The sequence below is a fragment of the Rana temporaria genome, chromosome 6 (assembly GCF_905171775.1).
Source record: "Rana temporaria chromosome 6, aRanTem1.1, whole genome shotgun sequence".
In the NCBI taxonomy this organism is placed as follows: domain Eukaryota; kingdom Metazoa; phylum Chordata; class Amphibia; order Anura; family Ranidae; genus Rana; species Rana temporaria.
In genome coordinates this window covers 95,663,673-95,688,846 of record NC_053494.1, presented here as the reverse complement: position 1 = coordinate 95,688,846, position 25,174 = coordinate 95,663,673, and the positions used below count along the sequence as shown (strand labels likewise).

General features: G+C 42.9%; 1 protein-coding gene across 6 annotated transcripts in view; it reads right to left on the bottom strand.

Annotated features, from left to right (window-relative positions):
- The window catches only part of NPRL3 (NPR3 like, GATOR1 complex subunit), a 235,483-nt gene that overhangs the window by 192,168 nt on the left and 18,141 nt on the right, over nucleotides 1-25,174 (bottom strand). For 4 of the 6 annotated variants that reach the window (XM_040357013.1, XM_040357018.1, XM_040357014.1 and 1 more), the window contains 4 exons: nucleotides 18,717-18,786; nucleotides 12,179-12,217; nucleotides 3,999-4,128; nucleotides 2,342-2,416 (listed from right to left, as the gene is read on the bottom strand). In XM_040357013.1, coding sequence (XP_040212947.1) covers nucleotides 2,342-2,416; nucleotides 3,999-4,128; nucleotides 12,179-12,217; nucleotides 18,717-18,786 — 314 coding nt within the window. The remainder of the gene's footprint in view (nucleotides 1-2,341; nucleotides 2,417-3,998; nucleotides 4,129-12,178; nucleotides 12,218-18,716; nucleotides 18,787-25,174) is intronic. The other 2 variants (XM_040357015.1, XM_040357017.1) reach the window with 1 other exon arrangement.

Below are 25,174 nucleotides of genomic sequence, written 5' to 3'. Positions count from 1 at the left end.
GCCGAAAAACCGACGTAGGGGTTCCCCCTACAATCCATACCAGACCCGTATCCAAAGCACGCTACCCGGCCGGCCAGGAAGGAAGTGGGGACGAGCGAGCGCTCCCCCCCTCCTGAGCCGTACCAGGCTGCATGCCCTCAACATGGGGGGGGGGGGGGTCGGGTGCTCTGGGGCAGGGGGGCGCACTGCGGGGCCCCCCCACCCCAGAGCACCCTGTCCCCATGTTGATAAGGACAGGGCCTCTTCCCGACAACCCTGGCCGTTGGTTGTCGGGGTCTGCGGGCGGGGGGCTTATCGGAATCTGGGAGCCCCCTCAAATAAGGGGGCCCCCCACCCTAAGTGAATGGATATGGGGTACCCATCGTACCCCTACCCATTCACCTGGAGGCATGGTGTTAATGTTAATAAAAACACGACACAGGGTTTTTAAAATAATTAGTCTGCTCCGGAGGCCCCCCCTGTCTTCTTTAGCTCTTTCAGCAGGGGGGGCTTCTTCTTCACCGCCGTCTGGTTCTCTTCCGCTCTCCGGGGGGGCTTCTTCCGCTGTCCGGGGGGTCTCCTCTGCTCTCCTCCTGCTCTCCGGGGGTCTTCTCCGCTCTCCAGGAGTCTTGTTCTATTTTCGCCGCTCTCCGCTGTTGACTCGGCGCACCCCGGTTCTTCCTCCCGCTGCCTTCTCCTTCAGGGCTGGCCGCCGCTATACTAGCGGCGGCCAGTCCGCTCTTCTGTGACGTCATCTTCTTCACTTCTCTTCTTCTGCCTTCTCCCGATGTTGACCCGACGCCTCTTCTCGCTGCAATAACGGGTGCGCGGCTTGCATCTGACTTATATAGGCCTCACAGTCCCATCATGCTCCGGTACCTACCCACGTGGTACCTACCCACGCGCTCGCTGGAATGTGCTTTGTCTATTCCAGCGAGTGCGAGATGTCGGCACCATGTCGCCGAGAATCAGCGCGATGCTGTCGTGCTAAAAACACAATATCGCAGTCACCCACTGTAGCAAAAACATTTATTTTTTGTAAAGATGAACTTATCCTTTTAAAGCTGCATCTTTTATCTCACAATTTATTCCTTTGATGTGCTTGAGTACCAACATGAAAGAAAGCCAGGGACTGTCAGTTGGGCATTGCATGTATAGCAGTTTTTTTGTTTTTTTTATCATCGCAAGCAAACTATACAACAATTTCACAGATGGCACAAAATAGAACTTTGTTAAAGTATCTAAAGACATTTCCTTTTGTTTTGAAGTAGCCAAGAATTAAAACCCTGACAATTTATTCATCGTTTGCCGTGTTCCATTAGGAAGGATTACCTTTACTTTGTGGCTAGTAAAATAAGAAACATCCACCTTTAGTTGTCACTATTACACTTATTGTGGTGCCACCTTAAAATTTGTGATTTTCCTTCATTTACTAGGACAAATAAAATAGGGCCCATCAGTGTCAGCAATAAAATCCAGACAGAAGCTCCAATCATTTTATACTCCTATGCCGCCTACACATGGTCGAAATTTCCACCGGCAAAAGTCCAATGTGAGCTTTTCATTGGAAATTCCGACCGTGTGTATGCTTCATGGGACTTTTGCTGGTGGAATTTCCGCCAGCAAAAGTTTGAGAGCAGGTTCTCAATTTTTCAGATGAAAAAATTCCGAATGGAAATTAAGATTGTCTGTAGCAATTCCGACACATGATCGGAAACAATTTGACGCATGCTCAGAAGCATTGAACTTAACTTTCTCGGCTTGTCGTAGTGTTTTATACGTCACAGTGTTCTTGACGGTCAAAAGTTCAGAGAACTTTTGTGCGACGGTGAGTATGCAAGCCAAGCTTGAGTGGAATTTCGTCGGAAAAACCATCCAAGGTTTTTCCAACGGAAAATCCGATTGTGTGTACGGGGCATTAGCTTTAGATACACTTTGGCCCCATTCACATAAGCGATCTGATCAGGTTCGCAGGTCAGTTTTTCAGGCAGACCTGATTGGAAGGTCCATGTATCCCTATGGACCGGCAGGTGTAAACTGACTTGTGTCCATCAGCCTAACTCAAATCCAACCTGCTGGGCGGATCGAATCAGAGGGCCGTCCGTTTACACCTGACCATCCATAGAGGAGAGTGGGCCTTGTCCGTGTCCACCCTGCCTAAGCTGACCAGACACAGACCTGTCATCTGCCCACTCTGCTCAGCAGGGGGATGATCGGACAGATCCCCTGCTGAGCAAAGAGGATTCTGTCCCATGTGAAAGGGGCTTTTAAATAAATTCAATACATAAAAGTGGATATTTTTTTTAAAAAACTACCCAAATGAATATGCTGTAAACTAGCAATTACAAAAATACAGGCTTACCCTTAAAGCAAAGACCACATTGAAGAGGATCATTGTGGGCATTTCCCTCTTCGGTGAAGGATCAGTTTTTGACACCTTTAGTACAAAATAGAATTACAACATACAATTTATTATTTTAAAGTTAGAAAATCAGGCTATAAAATCTTCTACCTGCATTTTCAGTAAGGATTTGTTCACACCCAATGCATTTGGTTGTGTTGGTTAACATAGAGAGGGCAAAAAAGCTTGTATGTATTGTGTACAACTGCACATGCCACTTGTGGCTCAACGGGAAAGTGAAAATATTTTGCACAAGAGCTTCCTTGCGCCTTCACACGTTATGTGACCTTATGTTTATATATAAAAAAAAACACAGAAGTACCATGGAATAGAATAGGCACTGGATGGAGAAGAACAAATGCTATAAGATATGATAAGTTATATGTGCTGGTTTTTATTTTAATGAGACAATGTTTTTTTCCTTTTTACTAAAAGGCAAATCCACTTTGCACTGGAAATGCACTTGGAAGTGCAGTTGCTGTAGATCTGAGGGGGGGGGGGGGCTTGCAAGGGAAATTAAAAACAGCATATTTTCTTGCGCATGATTGGATGATAGAAATCAGCAGAGCTTCCCCTTGTTGGAAAAGAACAGCAGCATGTAATGTAAAGTTGTTAATAAACTGAAATACTGTATTATACCTATCTATGCAGAAAGTGGCGCTGTAGTATTATAGTGTATAGTTCATGTTTTCTATGATAAACAGGATGTGTTGTCTATCTCAGTTCATGTACTTGTATAGTCCTGCTTCCTGTTTAGGTTTCTCCATGCTGTAAGACATGCATTGCAATCCTTTATAAAAGAAACGCATACTGCTGTATACTACAAGAAGCTTCCAGCGTATGATTTCAATACTCTGCACAATACCCCTCAGATCTACAGTAACTGCACTTCCAAGTGCACAGTGGATTTGCCTTTAGTAAATCAACCCCGGCAGGATGGGAAACTTACATAGGATACTGGTGCAGCTTTTTTACATAGGAGGCATTTTAAAGGCTAATTCTACCGTTACTCATTTTGCACTGGAGACTGAAAAGCATTGTAATCATGATCAGTGTCTCACAGGTGCAATGCTCTGGCTCCTGCAGACCAAGTCTCCAACCACAGGTACATACCAGGGTACGGAGATTTAATTACGGGGGCTGGAGTAGAAGTGTTTGTACGGGGATGTGACCTTACTTGTGCTCCATCTCATCTGCCCCATGGTGGCGGATGAGACTTGTAATTCTTTCCATTTAGAGATTCTTGAGAATAAATGACAAGGTGTGGGAAGAACCACGCACTGCTGTGCCAAAAATATTAGATAGATAGATAGATAGATAGATAGATAGATAGATAGATAGATAGATAGATAGATAGATAGATAGATATCAGGAACCTGCAGAGAGGACAACCCCTGGTTTCTAAAAGGGAGGCAGAGTATGGGGGTGGGAAGCTGTGAACACGTTTAATGTTACACTCTAATTTTTAATATGGAAAGATGGACTTCACTTTAAAAAATACTATGCAATGTAAAAAGCACAAAATCATCTCCGAGACCAAATCTAAACTTTTGAAACATTGTTTATCCCAAATGTACAATAGTACAACAATCTGATCATTTATTAAGGGTAATTTTACCTGGCACAGTGCATGCTGAAGCAAAGTTGGATGACCCACAAAACGCACATTGTCTATCTTCAATTCAAACTTTTTACCACACATATCTGACTTCGTAGCCAAAATTGTTGCGAGTATAACGTCTGAAAATCTTTAACAGACAACATATAGGACCAAAGATTAGAAATAACATTGTTAGGGGTATAACATTTTATTTCCATAATAAATAGGAATCGTAAGGAAATTAAAAAGGTATAAAGAATTACATTGTGACTGCATGCTTATTAAGCCCATGCTCTGCAAAGAATTATATATACTGAGAAAAAAAAAAGTGCCGTTATCAGAAAGCCATGAACATGACATTCAATTACTGATAAATTACATGATTCATTTATTATATACACAACTCAATTACTGCAAATTGACAGGTAAAGAGGAAATAAGGAAAATACTTAAGATCCCCCCCCCCCCCCCCCCCCCCCAACATGTTACTGCATCCAGCAAGTAATGTGATAACTAGCATTTTCACCCATGGTGACATTGCAATGCATTGCAAAATCCCTGAAATTTGAATACCTGGGAATCAAAATTCAGCTTCCCATTTTTTTTTAAACCGTGCATCTTACTACTGTGACAGCAGCTCTGCTGGGGAAAACTATTATACTGTACACAGGCATGCATACATAATGCATTTATAAACAGTTTTAAAGGTCATCTCAATGATAGATTTTTCAGTTTTTCTGCATTTTCTATCATTTAAAAAAAAAAAAAAAGGTACACATTTTCAGTTTCAAACAAGCGGGTTGAACAAAAAAAAAAAATATTAAAATAAACATCTCTCTGCATCAACGTAATGATGTGGGATGCAAGGATCTCTCCCCCTGTGTCATTGTATTCTGACTATGGGACTTCTCCCGCCAGAATACACTGATCAGCGCTGGCAGCCAATAGCTGGTTTTCCAGCAAGACCTTTAGACAAGCTTCGGTTTAACAGACAGCAGTACACATTTACCAAAAGTTGTCCAGTTCATGCTGAACCAGCCAACTTTCAGTACGTGTGTACTGAGTAGAGCTGCACGATTCTGGGAAAAATGAGAATCGCGATTCTCTCACGATTGTCAATTTTTTTATTTAAAAGCGGTAGTAAACCCCGTTCTTGTTTTTTTTCTTAAACCTACCTGAAAAGCAAGAGCCATAGTGAGCTAGGATGCACCACATACTAGCTCATTATGAAATACTTCACCTCAGACGAGGTGAGAGGAACTTACCTGGTCCACGCCGAGGGAGATGTCATCTTTCCTCTGCGTGTCTTCCGGGTTTCGCCGCTCCAGCGCTGTGATTGGCTGGAGCGGCGATGTCGTCACTTCCCGGCAAGGTCCGGCGGCTGCAGTCAGCGGTGCATTGCGGGGGGGAATATCTCCTAAACCTGTATTCTTTATAACGACAGCAGTGCACCAACACCTTTGCAGGCATTGTGCTATACGCTGGGTGTTTGGTGTGCTCCTGTACCTTTAAGGAGGGGTGGCTCCCCTTCAGTCCACCTGCCCCTATCTATCCATTAGAACACATGTGCCTCCACTGTGGGGACGCTCATTGTTTAGTGTTAGGACCACAGATTACAGGGTGCCTTAGTGCGGCTCAAGCATGCGTTTGCAAATGCGTGCGGACAAAACACCTGTTTTTAACGCATACTGTTAGACAGATTTATTGGTTGTTCTGCAGGCTGGTCGGTAAGGAGGCTTGGTTTTTCCCTGAGCATTCCCCAGGGTTTGTTATCTCTTTGAGCCTTCCAATGCCACTTGCTGGGATTGCCAGCTATAGATGGGGGCGGTGGACATGTTTATGTTTCACCTGTGGTGCTTATATTGGTCCAGCAGTGCACCAACACCTTTGCAGCCATTGTGCTACACGCTGGGTGTTTGGTGTGCTCCTGTACCTTTAAGGAGGGGTGGCTCCCCTTCAGTCCACCTGCCCCTATCTATCCATTAGAATACATGTGCCTCCACTGTGGGGACGCTCATTGTTTAGTGTTAGGACCACAGATTACAGGGTGCCTTAGTGCGGCTCTGTGGCTCACGCATGCGTTTGCAAATGCGTGCGGACAAAACCCCTGTTTTTAACGCATACTGTTAGACAGGTTAATTGGTTGTTCTGCAGGCTGGTCGGTAAGGAGGCTTGGTTTTTCACTGGGCATTCCCCAGGTTTTGTTGTTACCTACAGGTAAGCCTTATTATAGGCTTACCTGTAGGTTAAAGTGGTAGTGCAGAGTATACTACCACTTTAAATACAGTATATGAAAATCTGACACTGTTTACATGTTAAATTTTAAAAGCCGCAGCAAACCTGCTGACCTTACATGCTTGCCAATGTGAAAGAACAGCTCCGATTTTCACATTTAACTAAATGTGAAAATCTGGCTACCTACATTCCCCCTCCATACAGGTCTGACCCGGTAACAGAAGGCCTGGCTTATATAGCGCAGTACCCTGTCGCTGCCAGTAGTATGGATGGGGAACTTTAACAAACACATTGACCCAATCGTTGAGCCGCCCATTACAGGATGCACCCAGGCCTGGTGAGCCGTTGCACACTAGGCTGTGCCGCACACTGAAGGAGATTGGCCTTATTGACGCCTGGAGGCATGCTAATCCAACAACCAGAGCAAACACTTGTCATTTGGTGAGTCACAACACCATGTCCAGAATTAACTTCATAATAGTATCCAAGGCCCTCTTGCCTAAAGTTACCGGCTCGAGGTTTGCCTCCTAGGTCCTATCAGACCACTCTCCGTGCTGGCGGTGTCCCTGCGCGTAGCCCCACCCACAAGAATTTGGAGACTCAACCCTCACTGGCTGTCCCTACTAGCGGACCATAACTCCATAGAGAGGGAACTGCTCTTCTTTTTTGGCAGATTACAGGGACCTCCTGCCCTCAGCAGACACTGGGAACATTTTAAAACCCATGTCCGTAGGGTATTGTCCATCAGAATAAATAGGCTTAAAACGGTAGTCTAATGTTATGCTTCAATTGAAGTTTGACAAACTTCGGGAATTAAAGTTAACATATACCACCAGTCTTACCCTAGATAACCATGACAAAGTAAAACTACAGACCCGTTTGGTCACACAATTGCATACGGAGAAGGCTAAACAACGGGTTTTCTTCTGTAGGCAGAGGGTGTATGAGCAGGGGGAAAGCTGGGAGGTTGTTGGCCCATCTGGCCCACAAGCCCCCTGTAGTGGCATCGCTCAGTGACCCAGACGGGCATAGTATAAAAAACGGACCCAGGGCAAGTGGCAGCTAGGTTTCAGCAATTCTATAAATCCCAAAGTACATACACACAGGGGGAGATTCGATCATATTTGTCTACCATACAGTTCAAGGCTTACTCAGGAGCAAGTTAAAATTCTTGATGACAGCACATGTGGCTGAAGCAATTTCTCAACTGGCCAAGTCTAAAGCTCCAGGATTGGATGGGCTGCCCCTAGAATTTTATGTCACATACTCTGATATTTTAGTTCCCAAACTAACAGCTCTGTACGAGTCTATCTTTGACCTGAACTTACTCCAAGAGTCTATGCAGGAAGCCCAGATTATAGTGCTCCCCAAATCGGGGAAAGACCCACATTACCCCAAATCTTACAGGCCTATTTCACTACTGCAGGTCGATATCAAAACTCTAGCCAAAATACTAGCTTCCAGGTTGAATGCTGCCATTTTAACATTAATTCAACATAAAAAACAACCACACAGACCATATGCAACTGTTCTTTTGTTGACAAATGTACGTGAATGTCATGTCAATCTGTGCTTGCCCTTAATAAAGTTATAAAAGGGAGGGAGGGTTTGGGACTTTAAATGAGATGCGTTTTTAGTAGTATGCGAATATATATATATATATATATATATAAAAAATGTTTCCATAATAGCCAGGCTCAAAGTTACCAACCAAAAGCACTAAACCAAATTAATCTGTCTAGCTGTATGTAATTAAAAAACAGAGGTTTAGTTGCATGTATTTGCAAATACCTGTGTGAGCTGCAGACTAAGTCAAGGCACTCTGTGTACTGCAGTCCTACCTATGAATTTTAAAGTCTCCTAAAAAGGAGCACAGGCATGCTCATCAATAGATAGGGGGCAGGTGATCACCTAAACCCGCCCCTACCTATAGTTGGTCTAGCAAAAAAGAGCACTGGAAAAACAAAAGAAATGCAGGAGTGGAACCAAACATGCCTACCAAACCAAAATACCACCAAACTAAAGGCGGACCACATCAACCTGGGTCAGCTAGTCAACAAAAATGACAATGCATAATTAACTGTCGGTAGTAGATCCGTGGAGGCACTTTGTTCCACTCCTGAAACACATCTCCATGCCTGGATAGTGTTAAAAAAAGGGGGGATAGGGTTGGGACTATAGAAGAGGCATATGATAGAAACTACCACAGGCCTCCATCACTGTAAATGTATAAAAGGGGGGGAGGGTTTGGGACTTTAAATGAGATGTGTTTGGTTTGGTAGGCATTTTTGGTTCCACTCCTGCATTTCGTTTGTTTTACCAGTGCTCTTTTTTACTAGACCTACTATAGGTAGGGGCGGGTTTAGGTGATCACCTGCCCCCTATCTTGATTAGCACGCCTGTGCTCCTTTTTAGGAGACTTTAAAATTCATAGTTAGGACCAGGGCTGTGGAGTCGGAGATGGAGTCGGAGGAAATTTTGGGTACCTGGAGTTGGAGTCGGAGTCTGCAAACAATGCACCGACTCCAACTCCGACTCCTACTAAATTTAGATTGTCGGAACATTTAGGAGTCAAAACATTTATCTACCGACTCCACAGCCCTGGTTAGGACTGCAGTACACAGAGTGCCTTGACGCGGCCTGCAGCTCACACAGGTATTTGCAAATACATGCAACTAAACCTCTGTTTTTAATTACATACAGCTAGACAGATTCATTTGGTTCAGTGCTTTTGGTTGGTAACTTTGAGCCTGGCTATTATGGAAACATTTTTTATATTCCATTATATATATATATATATATATATTTTTTTTTTTTTTTTAATCGCATACTGCTAAAAACGCATTTAAATTCCCAACCCCCCCCCCCCCCTTTTATAGGGATGGAGGCCTGTGGTAGTTTCTATCATATGCCTCATCTAAAGTCCCAACCCTCTCCCCCCTTTTTTTAGCCCTTAATAAAGTTTGTCTTTTCCAAGTAAAAAAAAAAAAAAAGCCTGAGACAAAGCATGCAACACTGAAAAGGGGTGCTTACAATGGTCAGCTTTTATTCATTTGATTAAAAGCTTTATCCAAAAAGTAGGAAAAAATACTATTTCTATAAATGCTTACAATGTGTTAGCTGCAATTCTTTAATTGTCTAGTCACTTCTGTCTATCTAAATTCTACTAGTTCATCTAATACTACCTTCTTCACAGCCACTGCACTTTGTGCGAACAACAGGCACTTACTGGGATGAATATGCATTTTTAAGCATATATACACCTCATATCCCCATCTAGATAAAGTACCTGTTGTGACCTAGCACTACTGGTGGCCTTCTTCAATGTCACTGAGCTCCAAAGAGCACACTACATTTTCTCCCTACATTATTATATGGGGAGATTCATTGTATTGCCTTATAAAGTTAACACTTTTGTTGCTCAATCGTCTCTTTTTTTAAAGAAATGAGCCCAACAATACACATTTCCACTACGACATAGTAAGAGAAATTGCTTGGGTGTACAGCAGTATTTTTTTTTCTTTTTTAGAACATCCATCCACAGCCATCATTAGCAATAATAGACATTGCGTCATAGCATTCTCGGTTTGCTTTATAGAATAGTTACTGTAAGCATTAAACTGAAGATTACAAAATAAAACACGTTTCAAATCACACTAACCTAAATTAGCCACATGGGCACTAGATGATTGCTCGAGTTAATTTAACTCATGGGGTATTGTGTAAATCGTAAAAAAATGCATACTAAATACCACCCAAGGTAATTTTATTTTTATTTTTTTGCTGTATTTAATGTGTGTTTTAGCAGTGGTATTTCTATCACTGCTAAATATGACAGTTCAGCTCAGAATTGCTGGTTGTTAAGGATCTGAACGCTGGCGTCCTAACAACCGTGACAAACGAAGAGCCAGCATTAAAATAGAAAAAAATAAAAATTAAATACAGTGTCTCCCCCCAATCCATCCATACCAGGACCCTTCAGGGCGTATTTTGGGGAGAGCCTCATGCCGAAGAGTCCCCAATCCATACCAGAACCTTATGCTATACAGCAGGGCAGGAAAAAGGGACCAGGCCACATGCCCTTAACAGCACCTTTCCCTCATGTTTATGATTACATGGGCCTCTTTCCCACCCCACAACCTGGTGGTTGTGGGGGTGCAGGGGGATGACCAATCAAAATCTGTAAGCCTCCTTAGCTCTCTACCCCCCCCCCCCTAAATAGGAAGGAGAAGGGCAACGCAAGGTCTTTTATTACACACCAGAAGAAGAAAAAAATTGTCAATTCTGGTGAATAAGTATTGGTATGTACCCCATACTCATTCACATTGAGCGTGGGCAAAATCTGGGGTCTCTCTTGTTAAAGGGGGCTTCCAGATTCTGATAAGTAACCTTCCACACCCCCACAACCGTGGGAAGAGGCCCTCATCAACATGAGAACAATGTTCCCCCCGCATGTATGGTTCAGCACATGCTTGCCCCCTCCCCCATCCAATGTCATTTATTTATTTATTTACTTTTTTTTAATGCCGGGTCTTTTGTGGAATTTTTGGGGAATACCATTGACCAGCAGATGAGTCATGGTTGTTCATTAAATACTGCGTGGCTAGACCACCCCTTACTTAACTTGACTTCTAGTGAACTGTACTAAAAGAAAAATAATAAAACATATCTTTTACAAAATATAAAGTACCTTGTACTTTAAATACATATATTCTAGATCCAATCTAGTATAGTTGCATTATTCACAATCATTATGTCATTTCTTATGAGTGACATATAAATATAATAATAATTATGCAAACACAGGAGAACAAAAAAATTCATGAAGAGATCGTCTCTAGTAGAATTCAAACCAAGGACACTAGTGGTGCAAGACTACTAACCACTATACCCGTGTTGCCCAATATATACACATATAATAGGATCATTTTATCATCTGGATAATGATGGCTTTGTATTGAAAGCTGTTTGACTGGTCTAGTATATGCCTACCACCATTTTATCACATTTGTTTTGCATATATTTCACACATTTTGAAAATGGTTACTTAGTATGGGCAATGGTTAAAAAAAAAAAAAAAAAATGGAAGAATAAAAGTATGCACGTATCTGCAACATATGGTTACAGAAAGATAAAACTGAAAAGTGTATCTGTGGGCGTTGTCTTTACACTATACCATCATGGTTATCTCAATGCGTCATGTAAAGAGCTTAAAATCCTTAGTAATTTATATAAAAAAAATTATATATATATATATATATATATTTATTTATTATTATTATTTTTTTTCCTTCAATGTGCTAAAAATAAAAAAAAAACACATGAAGTTTCAGCACTGTAATGTAAAAAAAAAATACACACACACACACATATATATATTTTTTCACACACACACACACACACAATTATATATATATATATATATATATATATATATATATATATATATATATATATATATATATATATATATATATATATATATATATATATACATATATACACATATACACATACATATATACACATACATACACACACACATGAAAACTATGGAGATATATAGTATTCTGTGGTCCACAAGGTCATTGGAGTTAACACTAGAAATCTTACTGAAGAAAATCCATAGTGCTATACTTATTACACATGTTCACAATTCATTGCTACAGATTTGTATTTGTTTATGCAACATGATTTTATAGCAATATTCCATTCTGGATTGGGAAACATTACATCACAGGAACATGAAATTAAAATTTTATCAGAATCAAGCAATAATTTGTGCAAAGAAATGTTAGCATGGAGCTTGTAATAATTTGTTAAATGTTAATATCCAAGCTAAAGTTAGAGGTTTTTTTATGTTGTGATAAGCGACTTTAGAACAAGTAGGAAGAGGTAAAGACTCAATAAGGAGAGAGACTTATTCTAAACAAAGCTAGATTGTTTAGAATGTCTGGTCTTACCCTGCAACCATTTGCTCATCTGTTAGAGGACATGGCTCTCTGGAATAGGAACAGGAGCCACAAACAAAGAATAAACATAAAAAACAAAATAACACACAAACATTGCCACAACATTTTTTGATTACTGTAAAAGATATGTAAAGTTGGAGATTAATTATACCGGCACTTTCTTAAGCCCTCCAAGTCACAGTCAGGTCAGGCTGGTCTGATAATTACCATCTGTATAGGTCCACTTAATTTAAAATAACAAACTGGCCCAAGTGAAGGAGTATTATTCTTAATAACATCCGCTGACAATATGTAAACATTTCAAATATGTATTCATAGGTAATTCTATTTAAAATGGGTTTGTATAGAGGGGAGAGATGATGTTTTACCATATAGGGCATAACCAAGTTTAGGTTTTACTAAGCAAGTCTAATGGCTGCTACTCCTAATATCTGTAAAATGTTCTGGCTGACACATTAAAATCAGAATTTTCAAGATATTTTAAAACATGTACAAGATATACAGACCACACGTTCTAACTTCATTGTGGACCCATTCACACCAGCATAGTTCACGCTGTGTGTTAGACTCAAATGCATTGCGTCCTGCGTTAACGTACAATGTGTTAAGGCAGCCAATTCATTGGAGCCCACCACACGGAGTCAGAAATCAAGCATGCAGCATTTCTGGAATCAAACTGCCACACTGGTGTGCTGGGAAACTGTTAGGGCTCCATGTAGAATAAGTAGCACCGCAGCACGGTTCCTGTGATGTCACAGTGCGCTGGTGTGAATGGGGCTGAAGACTTTCTAGATCTGAATGCTGGTTTTGGGTCAATGATTCAGAGAGAAGACAGCCAGGCAATCAATATTGTATATATGAAGATCCTCAAGCAGCTATAAAAAAAAAATTAAGACCGACATTATATTTTACAATTCTAATTATTCTTACATCTAAACTGAAGTGCAACACATACTAGAAAACAGACAATATTTAAAAATACATTTCCAAGATTATACAGAATATGGTATAAAAAGTACAGTTACACTGGAGTTTGAGGTATTTTTAATATAGTATGTGTTTTTTAGGCCCGTTTCACATGGACTTCAACTTGTATAATAGCAGCGTGAACAGCAAGCTTTGGCAAAACATTTGCCGAGCTCTCAGCAAGCTTTGCTTAACCACTTCCTTACTGGGCACTTAAACCCCTTCCTGACCAGAGGACTTTTTGCGATTCGGCACTGCGTCGCTTTAACTGACAATTGCGCGGTCGTGCGACGTGGCTCCCAAACAAAATTAACGTCCTTTTTTCCCCACAAATAGAGCTTTCTTTTGGTGGTATTTGATCACCTCTGCGGTTTTTATTTTTTGCGCTATAAACAAAAATAGAGCGACAATTTTGAAAAAAAATAAAATATTTTTACTTTGTTGCTATAATAAATAGCTAAATTTTTTTTTTTACGTTTTTTTTTTTATCCTCAGTCTAGGCCGATACGTATTCTACATATTTTTAGTAAAAAAAAAAAAAATCGCAATAAGCGACTGGTTTGCGCAAAAGTTATAGCGCCTACAAAATAAGGGACAGAATTATTATTATTTTTTTTTTTTTTTTTTTTACTAGAAATGGCGGCGATCTGCGATTTTTATTGGGACTGCGACGTTATGGCGGACACATCAGACACTTTTGACACATTTTTGGCGCCATTCACATTTATACTGCAATCAGTGCTATAAATATGCACTAATTACTGTGTAAATTTTTTTTTTTTACTAGAAATGGCGGCGATCTGCGATTTTTATTGGGACTGCGACGTTATGGCGGACACATCGGACACTTTTGACACATTTTTGGCGCCATTCACATTTATACTGCAATCAGTGCTATAAATATGCACTAATTACTGTATAAATGCTTTTTTTTTAATAGAAATGTCGGAGATCTGCGATTTTTATTGGGACTGCGCCGTTATGGCGGACACATCGGACACTTTTGACACATTTTTGGCGCCATTCACATTTATACTGCAATCAGTGCTATAAATATGCACTAATTACTGTATAAATGCTTTTTTTTTACTAGAAATGGCGGCGATCTGCGATTTTTATTGGGACTGCGCCGTTATGGCGGACACATCGGACACTTTTGACACATTTTTGGCGCCATTCACATTTATACTGCAATCAGTGCTATAAATATGCACTAATTACTGTATAAATGTGACTGGCAGGGAAGGGTTAACACTAGGGGGTGAGGAAGGGGTTAAATGTGTACCCTAATTAGTGTTCTAACTGTGGGGGAGGGGGGGTGACTGGGGGGGTGACCGATCTATGTCTCTATGTACAAGAGACACAGATCCGTCTCCTCTCTCCCCTGACAGCACCGCTGTCTGCGAGAGCCGGGAATGAGAGATGATCTCATATGTAAACATATGAGATCATCTCTCATTGGCCGCACAGATCGCCTAGGAAACGGCCGCTCCGATTGGCCGTTCACGGCGATCTGTGACTGGCTGTGTCCAAGGGACACGGCCAGTACAGAAGTTCCCCGCCGCGCGCTCGGGAGCGCGCGCGGGGAACGTGTAAAGGAGAGGCCGTAAAAACACGGCCTGTTAGAAATTGGGAGCCGCGCTGAGGCCGTACAAAGTCGTACGGCCGTCAGCAAGTGGTTAAGCTTTTAAAGTATTATTCAGCTCCTGTTTATAAATGTTGAACACAGATCCTAATAAGGAGTGCTGATGCCACTATAAACAACCTATTAGTAGGCCTCAAAAGCCAACTAGCAGCTTGCTTAAAGCGGGGGTTCCACGGGTTATCAATTTTTTTTTTATATATTATTTTTGCGCTCCTACCTTTAGCACCCCTGCACCAGTGTGTCCCACTCCTTTAGCCGCCGTAGTCTGTATTCTCGAGGAATCGATATTTTATAAAAACGAGCGATGTGCGTTTCCATTTTAACTTTGGGCACTGTGAAGCCCACAGGGTAGTCTTCCGGGATACGTCGTCAACACTACACGCTTGCTCAGTCACGTGACCCGCGAGATATCGCGGGATTAGAGCACAGCGCGTCTCCTGGGATTCTCAGCACTCACTCCCAGGAGACATAGCATAGCGCTGGTCGGGGGAAAAGGATCATACACGCCCACTCCCCGCGGGGAATTTTGATTGACAGGACACAGACGGCAGCAGTACAAAGGTAACAATGGCGATTAAAAAAAAAAAAACGTTGATTATTTCTTGTCTATGGCTAGTAGTTGACTTGATCCAAAGTGACAATTTAGGGTGAACCTCCGCTTTAAAGTGGCTTTCAACGCCGTCATTAGGATCTATGTTCAACATAAACAAACTGGAGTTGAATGGTACTTTGCAAGCTTCAACAAAGCTTGCTGAAAGCTCAATAAATGCTTTGCAATTCTGCACTCCTGTAATCAGTTTTTAGCTGACAGAGGGCTAAAGTCTGCTGACGTCACTGTCGGACCAGGCTCAAAAGAGGGAGATTTGAACCACAATACCACAAAAAGTGGATAAATAAATTGTTATAAAAAGGGAAGGGGGAGGAAGGAAAGCAAAAAGACCAGTAACTGGATAATAATAAAAAGGATGGTAATGAAAGTCCCAATATTTAAAGTTTGTATATAAACAGTTCAAAATGACATATACACCGTGGCAGCACTTTGGAGAGTGAAGCAAGACTCTGTAATAGCAAAAACAAAAAATGCGCCTACTAAGTGCAGTATGTCTGATAATATGGAATTAATTCATTCATTAAAACAGCCAATAGGCTACTCACTAAAAAGTAGTACAAAATGCGTTCATAAGAAGGGAAGTGTAGTCACTGTGGATAGTCAGCCAATGATGGCGGCTTCTCTGGTGAAGATATTGTTGGTTGCTGTCTAGGAAAGAAGCGAGGCAGAGCACTGCGGGAACAGCGAATTCCGGAAGTACCTGTTCAGCGGCGGGCGTTTCAGCCTGGAGTACACACGGCTCTCGGCGACAGGAAGGGACGTCAGACAGGGGCTCGTAGTGAGGACGCGTTTCAATGCTTCCGCATTTTCAGAAGATCTAATGGGAGGAGGAGACTGGCATACTTATATATGCTCTGTAGAACGAGATGGGGAAGCGTTGGTGACATTAGGCATGTATCACCAAAGAAACGTCCCCGGCTGTATGCGGCCGTGTTGTGGAGCGGTTGGCGGCGGTGGATGCCATCGCTCCTTCTGTCTCTGACACAATAGGAGCCCAGCTTTGACATCAATTCCGGATGGACCATATGGATGGCAATACTTCCAGGTGATGTGGGGGAGCCAGTAGGCAGGTCAGATGGATGGCAATACTACCGGGTGATGTGGGGGAGCCAGTAGGCAACGCATTTGTGGAGCATGTGCTCCTTTCTCAAGCCTCAAGAGGCTTGAGAAAGGAAGGCATGCTCCGCAAAACGCGTCACCTACTGGCTCCCCCACATCACCCGGAAGTATTGCCATCCATCTGATCCATCGTCCATCCAGAATTGATGTCACAGCTCGGCTCCCAGTGTGTCAGAGACAGAGGAAGCGACTGCATCCACCGCCGCCAACCGCTCCACAACACAGCCGCATACAGTGACACCCGGGGACGTTTCTTAGGTGATACATGCCTAATCTCACCAACGCTTCCCCATCTCGTTCTACAGAGCATACATAATTATGCCAGTCTCCTCCTCCCATTAGATCTGAGGAAAACGTGGAAGCATTGAAACGCGTCCTCACTACGAGCCCCTGTCTGACGTCACTTCCTGACGCCGAGAGCCATGTGCACTCCAGGCTGAAACGCACGCCGCCAAACAGGTACTTCCGGGATTCGCTGTTCCCGCAGTGCTCTGCCTCGCTTCTTTCCTGGACAGCGACCAACAATATCTTCACCAGAGAAGCCACCATCATCGGCTGACTATCCACAGTGACTACACTTCCCTTCTTATGAGCGCATTTTGTACTACTTTTTAGTGAGTAGCCATTTGGCTGTTTTAATGAATTAATAAATTCCATATTAGCAGACATACTGCACTTAGTAGGCGCATTTTTTTTTTTTTTTTTGCTGGAGCAGAAGCTGACCGAGAGCCTGAGCAAGCTGCTCCAGGCCCATCCACAGCTCAGCGTTCCAGTGAGAGTGTCACAGACTCTCTGAAGGCCAATAAACTAGTGATCAGCGGTGTTTCATCGTTCAGTTCTCAGTCTTCGGCCCCATACACACTATTAGATTTTCTGCAGAATTTTGTCTTCAGTTTTACCAAAACCATAAAATATGAGGTCAAACCTTAAGAGTTTCAATTTGTATGCAATCAGGCAAGCCCTTGCACTACATGGTTTTGGTAAATCTGAAGACAAAAACCTGTAGAAAATCTAATAGTGGGGGCTTTAGAGTCGGCAGGGGACAGATACAGCATTGGATCGATGCTGCATCCATCTAGGCGAGTATATTTTAAGTATCTTTCTACTTCAAATAAAGGCTTTTTACAAACTTGCTTTGTTTTAATCTTGGAAAATATGTTTAAAGCGGAGTTCCATCCACCCTTCGTTTTTGGCTAGGAAAAAAAAAAAAGTTTCTTCTAACTTACCTTTTTATGAAGTACAGCCTGTACTTCTGATCCATCTGGTCTGCAACGCAGGATATTATAGCCTCTTATTCGGCGAGCCCCCCCACTGTCTTCTGGGATCTGTGTGTTCACAAAGCGCCGCACTACTCGCACATGCGCAGTAGAAAAACAGGCAGTGAAGCCACAAGACTCCACTGCCGGTTTGCCTTAATTAGAATGGCGGCGCCTCCACCCGATCGACATGTCGGCTTTCGTGGGGGGGGGGGGCCACATTGCGGGGTCCCTAGACAGGCAAGTGTCCTTATTAAAAGTCAGCAGCTACAGTGTTTGCGGGTGGAACACCGCTTTAAATACCATAACGCAGCCTCTGTATTTTTTTTTTTCATTAGGTCTTTAAAAGCCTTGTTTACAAATACACAGAATAATAAGTAACACAACACAATACAAATGTAGCTGCTGTTTTGAAGAACAACGGTTTTAAGTTCCAGGTGCATATTAAAATGATCAGCACTATAAGCCCTCATTCATGCTAAATGTATATAGGCATTAGATATGCTGAATGTGAAAAATTAAATAGCTCCGGAGCCACGGGTGGGGTGTAAAGCCTGCTATCGAAGTTACTTTGCATGCGCAAGTAAACACTATGCATTAAAAAGTTTACACAAGTACAGGGGTGTACAATCATTAATTTACATGACAGGCTTTATGCCCGACCTTCAGCTCCAGAGCCGCAAGAAAATGCAGTTTTTTGTTTTTTTTTACACTGCATTGTCATTGCTTCTACATATCCATGTGCATGTACTTTTACACAGATTCAGATAACAGAAGAAAGCACTGTTAGGGATCAGTATACTGTATGCAAGATCCTCTTAAGTAAGACAAACGCTTAAATACATCCTACAATTCAAGGATGACTATAACAATAATTAGCATGTTTCTTGTGTTTAGATTGTACTGAAATATTAAACATCAGAAATGTCATACTTTGAATCCCCATCTGGGTCTTCTGTATTTGCTCCAGAGTTATTTAAAGCATAACTGCTTCTTGGAACACCTGAAAAAAAAATATATATATGATAGATAGATAGATAGATAGATAGATAGATAGATAGATAGATAGATAGATAGATAGATAGATAGATAGATAGATATACACACACACAAACACATAGATCAGCAGTAACATTATCACTACTGACAGGTAGGACAAGCGAATAACATTGATTATTTAATGACATCCGACAATGGGTGGAATATACTGTATTAGGTAGCAAGCGAACATGTTGTCCCTGAAGTTGTTGTGAAAGGTCAAATTGCTGAAAAAAATGTATGCTGGTTTTGATAGAAAGGTGTCAAAATACACAGTGCAGTGATGCAAGAGACTGGATTTACACAGTACAAAAGCATTTTTTTTTTACATGTAAGAGTTGCCATTTTAATAACCTTTAGGCTTCATTTCTATGGACGTTTTTGGACGTTTTTACAGCCACTTTTCTGAGTGTTATTTGCAGCTTAAAAACGGCTCTCCATGTTAGTCTATGGCCTGATGCCCACCATGACGTTTTTGAGCTGTAAATGGCTGAGCCGTTTTTAAGCTGAAAAAAAACCCCCAAAAAAAACAAACAGGACCAGTGCGTTCTGAAGCTCCAGCGTTAGAGCTGTAAAAATGCCAGACGTTAAAAACTCAAAAACTCTGGGGAGTGGCATAATGATGGCGGAGTAGAGGCATGCTGACTCCAGAGCTCCTCTAAACCCCCGTTCCCCTCCGGAATTAAGCTATCAATAGAGCGGTAACCTATGGCCGGAAAAATCTCTACTTACCCGATTGTGTGGAGGGTTTAGAAGTACGGCGGTTCCCGGGACCTAAGCGGTATACTGGGGATGAAGAAGGAGGTGAGGTCCTCCAGAGTACGTGTACAAGCCGATATCCAGCAGTACTTCCCCCAGACAAGGGCGGCGGTGAATCGGATTCGTTCCGCCGAGTCACGTGGGAGCAAGGAAGTGAGCACTCCGTCAGCGTCGGCTCACAGAGACACGGTGGATCAAAGGGAGCCCCCCTCGGTCGGCGTCGTAGCAGACAACGGTGTAGTAAAAGGAGGGGGTGCCTGTAGCCTGTGTCCGGAAGAGAGGAGCCAGCTGGGGATGGAGCCACAACAGGGAATGTGTGATCCAGAGCTCAGGTCCCTGAAGGAGCTGTTACTGACCTTACCAACGCGGGCTGACATTAGCGCTCCCTACACGTGCAGAGATGGAAGTGCTGGTACTGCGGATGGAGGAGTCCCACCGGAGAGAGATGGAGTCTGTCCATGTGGAAGTACAACATCTGACAGATAAGTTGGCACATGTTGAAATGGAGGGGGGACTGTTGGAAAAAACGTGTAGCTAAACTAGAACATGCTCAGAACACACAATCCTTGCAAGTAGATCTCCTACAGTTAAAGATTGAAGAGATCGAAGACAGAAGCAGGTGTAAAAATCTGAGGTTTAGGGGGGTCCCCGAGACAGTTGGGAATGAGTCGCTGCAGCAGTGTATAGTAGCAATATGTCAACAGCTGGTGGGCCAGGGCCTTACTCAACCCCTGGAATTTGAGCGGCTACATAGAGCACTGGGCCCCCCTTCACTAAACCCAAATAAACCAAGAGATGTGATTGGTTGCTTCTTCCATTTCTCACATAAAGAACTTGTGAGCCGAAAGGCTTGGGATGCAGGAGGAACAGTGTATGAAGGGTCCCGGATACAAATACTGCCGGATCTTTCCCGTGCTACCCTACAAAGGAGAGCTATGCTGCGCTTAGTATTAGACAAAGTTAAACAGGCAGGCGGGACATATCGTTGGGGGTACCCCATAGCGGTTATAATTAAGAAGAATGCGCAGTCATTTCACTTACAACAGCCTATGGAGCTACCCGAGATGTTTAAATTTATGGAGATGGAAGTCCCAAATTGGCTACAACATCTACCAAGCCGGACTTACATTACAACAAACTTTACAGGGCCAAGGAGATCAGAAAGGGCAGAAAGGGGTCAGGGAAGTGTTGTGCCTGCATAGGATATAGAGTCCCTACACCTCATAATGTGATGAGGCTTATGACCGATAGAGGAACGATGGATTAACTTTAGTTTCTTTTTCTGCCTTTTGTGGTTCAGTTTTTTTTTTTTTCCCTGGGGTCATAATCTCAAGGCCCTCTATGTGGCACCCCTGTGGCATCATGGCCATGGAGGGGGGGGGGTTGACCCCCTCCCTTCTGCCGTTCCCCCACACACCGTCGCCCTCTGTTTTTTTTTTTTTTTATTGTATACCTTCTCTCTCGGGGGTTTTCATCTCCCCTGGGGTCCCCGCCTGGCCTCCAGTGGATCCACTGGACTACAGGCGGGGATAATCTGGAGGGGCCCAATATGACAGGGGGAGGGATCCACAGTGTTCCGGGGTTTGGTCTCGGCCGCTGTGAGTGCCCCCCCCCCCCCCCCGTATCTCCTCTGGAAAGGGTGCCAGCGGGGGGCCCATCATTATTACATTTGAAATCACTGTTTTTTTTTTTATTATTTATGCTGATTTATGCCATGTCATATTTCTTCACTTTTCTGTTTCTAGATGAGTTTTTGGGATTTTATTTTGTATCAGGAATTTACATTTTTATGTCTCCCCCTGGTTTTTCTATTTTTTGGGAGACCTTAAGGATGGTTGGTTTTCAAACGAGGTGTTGTTGTCCTTAGAGGATACACAACACCAAGAGTGGTATGAGGAGAATATCACAAGTGTGTTGATTTAAGATAATAGACTCTGCTTGACACTGTTTCTCTTTTTTTTTTTTATTATTATTTTTGCCCCCTTTATGTGAGGGGACGAGAATATAACACAGTTGACCCTAGAGGTCAAATATAGGTAACACAAGTAATATTTACGTTAATCACGTTGTGGTTGTATAACACTAAGAAGGAGGAGGAGAGGGGCTGGAGGGGAGGGCGGGGGGGTAGCCCCCGGTCGTTCCGGCCGGCCCCCATACCTCCTGGAACATTTTATGAGCACAGTATAGTGCACTGTATATTGGTTTGTAGATGGGGGGGGGGGTCCTTCCCTCTTTCAATGGGGGTATCCCCCCCTCTCCCCCCCCCCCTATAGATGGGGGGGGGGGGTGGGGGGGCGGGTGTAGGAGGTGGGAAGTAAAATATTGGGAATACCAAGAGGTGAGGAAGGTCGATTTGAGGGAGAGGGGGGGTGGGGGGTGAGGCCGTGGGAAGAGAGGAGGTCAAGGAGGGAGGGAAATGAGATGGGAAGGAAATTGGGATGAGTCCACAGGGCATCAAAAAAACGGAGGGGCGGGGGTGGGGGAGCTGGGAGTATTCAGTTTTCCACTTTTTTTTATTTTTGGGATTCCTTTTTTGTTTGTTTTTTATTTATATTACGGTTAAGTTGGAATAACTAGATAAAGTGCTCCGCCAAATTGGTCCAGTCCCTGGAATAGGAATTATCCACTGACCAATTGGGGTTGGGGGTCATAAGTGGGTTCTCTCTTTAGGTGAGACATAGGGGGGAGGGAGGTGGGAGGAGGAACGGGGGTGGGGGGAAGTAGAGGGGGTTAGTGGGAGTGGGATTTACCCTAAATTATAAATTTAAACCTTTTTTTTTTTTTTTTCTCTCGTTTGTTCACTTCTCTCTCTCGCGTCCCTCCCTCTCCCTCGCCCTTAGGGCATTGTTTTTCCCCTCAGTTTTCAGATGGAGGGAATAAAAATTACATCTTTGAATGTTAGGGGACTTAACACCCCTGAGAAACGCAGGATGTTATTGAGGGATATGAGGTCTACAGAATCAGACATTGTCTATATTCAGGAGACGCACTTTAGATCAGGAGGGCTCCCAATGCTACAAAATAAGTATTACCCATCTGTGTACCATGCGGAAAACCAAGAAGCAAAATCCAAAGGGGTTTCCATCCTGATATCCAATAGGATCCCATGGATATTAGAAAATAGGTATCAAGATCCAAAAGGGAGATATCTTTTTTTTAAAGGGGACAATAAGAGGAATTAAGGTGACTGCTACGGTGTATCTACCAAACGTACATCAAGATGTATTTCTGAGGAAAGCCCTGAGGGAATTGATGGCAATTTCGGAAGGTAAATTAATAGTGGGGGGTGATTTCAATATCCCCCTAAATCCAAAGACTGACTGCTCTAGGGGGACTTCATCTGTCGCAGAGGGAATCAGACGGGGTGTGTTGGGTAGACTGCATGAGGCCCAGCTAGTGGATGTATGGAGGACGCTGCACGGCGAGGAGAAAGATTACACTTTTTACTCCAATCCACATCAGGTGTATTCTAGGATTGACCTGTTCATGGTACCCCATTATCTGATTCCTTCTGTTACAGAGGTGTCCATAGGTAATATAACGTGGTCAGACCACGCGCCGGTGAGTTTACGCATTTCGCTGGCGGGGACAGAGTTGGCTCAGGAAAGAAGGTGGCGTCTTAATGAGAGCCTCTTGCAGAATGAAGAAGTGAGAGAAGATGTAGCCCGGGAAATTGCAGAATACTTCCAAATGAATCACATTCCCGGGAGCAATCCTGGGATGGTGTGGCAAGCCCATAAGGCAGTAATTAGGGGGATTTTGATTAGACACGGAGCGAAAATAAAAAAGAAACGTGATCAACAGGTCAAGAATTTACTAGCAGAAATCCAAACATTAGAACTCCAGCATAAAAAGACATTTACCCCCCAAGTAGGTAGAGAACTGAGCCACCTGAGGAGGCAGATTAAAGAGCTTTTACGATACAAGGCTAAAGCAATTATACAAAGGGGCAAAAAAACAAACTACGAGTTTGGGGACAAGTGTAGTAGATTGCTAGCAGGGAAGCTGAAAGAGAAGAGTCAAGCAACGTTTATTCCACAAATTAAGGGGCAGGAGGGGCAATTAAAGAGGAAACCAAAGGAAATAGCGGAGGAATTCGGTAGATACTATTCCAATCTGTACAATCTGTCCCAAACAGAGATAGATGAATATCTTTCAACAGTGGACCTAGTTAGGCTACCTCCTATAGCCCAGGCCAGTTTAGACACTCCTATCTCGGTGGAGGAATTAGAGGCAACGTTAAAAACTATGAAAGATGGGAAAGCCCCGGGGCCAGATGGCTTTACGATTGGATATTATAAAGAGTTCTTACCATTTTTGAGTAGTCAAATGACAAGAGTTTTCAATGATATGGGCCGCTCTGCTGCATTTCCGCCGGAGGCTTTACTGGCCCATATTACAGTGATTCCTAAAGAGGGGAAGGACCCGGCAGAGTGCAGCAGTTATAGGCCAATTTCGCTGCTAAACTCTGATTTGAAATTATTTACGAAGATATTGGCTAGTAGGTTACAAGTGTGGCTTCCGGAGTTAATAGATAGGGATCAGGTAGGGATTTGTCCCTACGCGAGAGGCAAGAGACGGTACGATAAGGGCCCTCAATCTGGTACAAGGGGCAATTGAGGGGGAAATCCGTCCGTGTTCCTAAATACTGATGCCGAGAAGGCTTTTGACAGAGTTAGTTGGAAGTTCCTGTTCTCTGTGTTGCGCCGCCTTGGCCTGGGGGAAAATATGTTGGGATGGATTAGAAGTGTGTACACTGACCCACGTGCCTCGGTGAGAGTTAATGGGATACACTCTAAAATATTTACAACTACGAATGGAACACGACAGGGATGCCCCCTATCACCAATACTTTTTGTGTTGTCCTTGGAACCCCTTTTAAACAAAATCCGCCAAAACCCAGATATACAGGCCATTCAGATAGGGGAGGGTAGTCATAAGGTAATAGCATTTGCGGACGATTTGTTGTTCGCTATATCAAATCCGCATGTCTCTCTCCCCAACCTGGTTAAAGAAATTGCTAAATTTGGAGAACTATCCAACTTAAAAGTAAATCAGGCAAAATCCAAAGCATTGACTGTGGCAGTACCACCACAGATGCAGACTATAATACAACGAAATTTTAGATTTAAATGGAAGACGGCGTTAAAATTTCTGGGTACTCTAATTCCAGCAAACATAAAAGAAACGTTCAAAATAAACTTCCCACCTCTTCTTAACTCAGTCAGAAAGCTTATGGAGAAATGGCAACATGGATTACACTCATGGTTTGGTAGAAACAATATAGTGAAAATTAGTATATTGCCAAAAATTACGTATTTGTTTCAGACCTTACCGATTAAAATACCCTTGGCCTTTCTCCGGCAACTGGATACTTCCTTGATGAATTTTGTTTGGAACGGGAAAAGGCCAAGGATAAAAAAAGAGGTGCTGAAATTACCGAAGAGGTGGGGCGGGATGGCAGTCCCGTATATAGTTAAATACTATCAAGCAGCTCACCTGACGAGATTGATAGACTGGTGCAGAAACAGACAATATAAAAGGTGGGTCGAGGTAGAACAGCAGACCTCCTCAATACCATTAGGTAGGGCGCC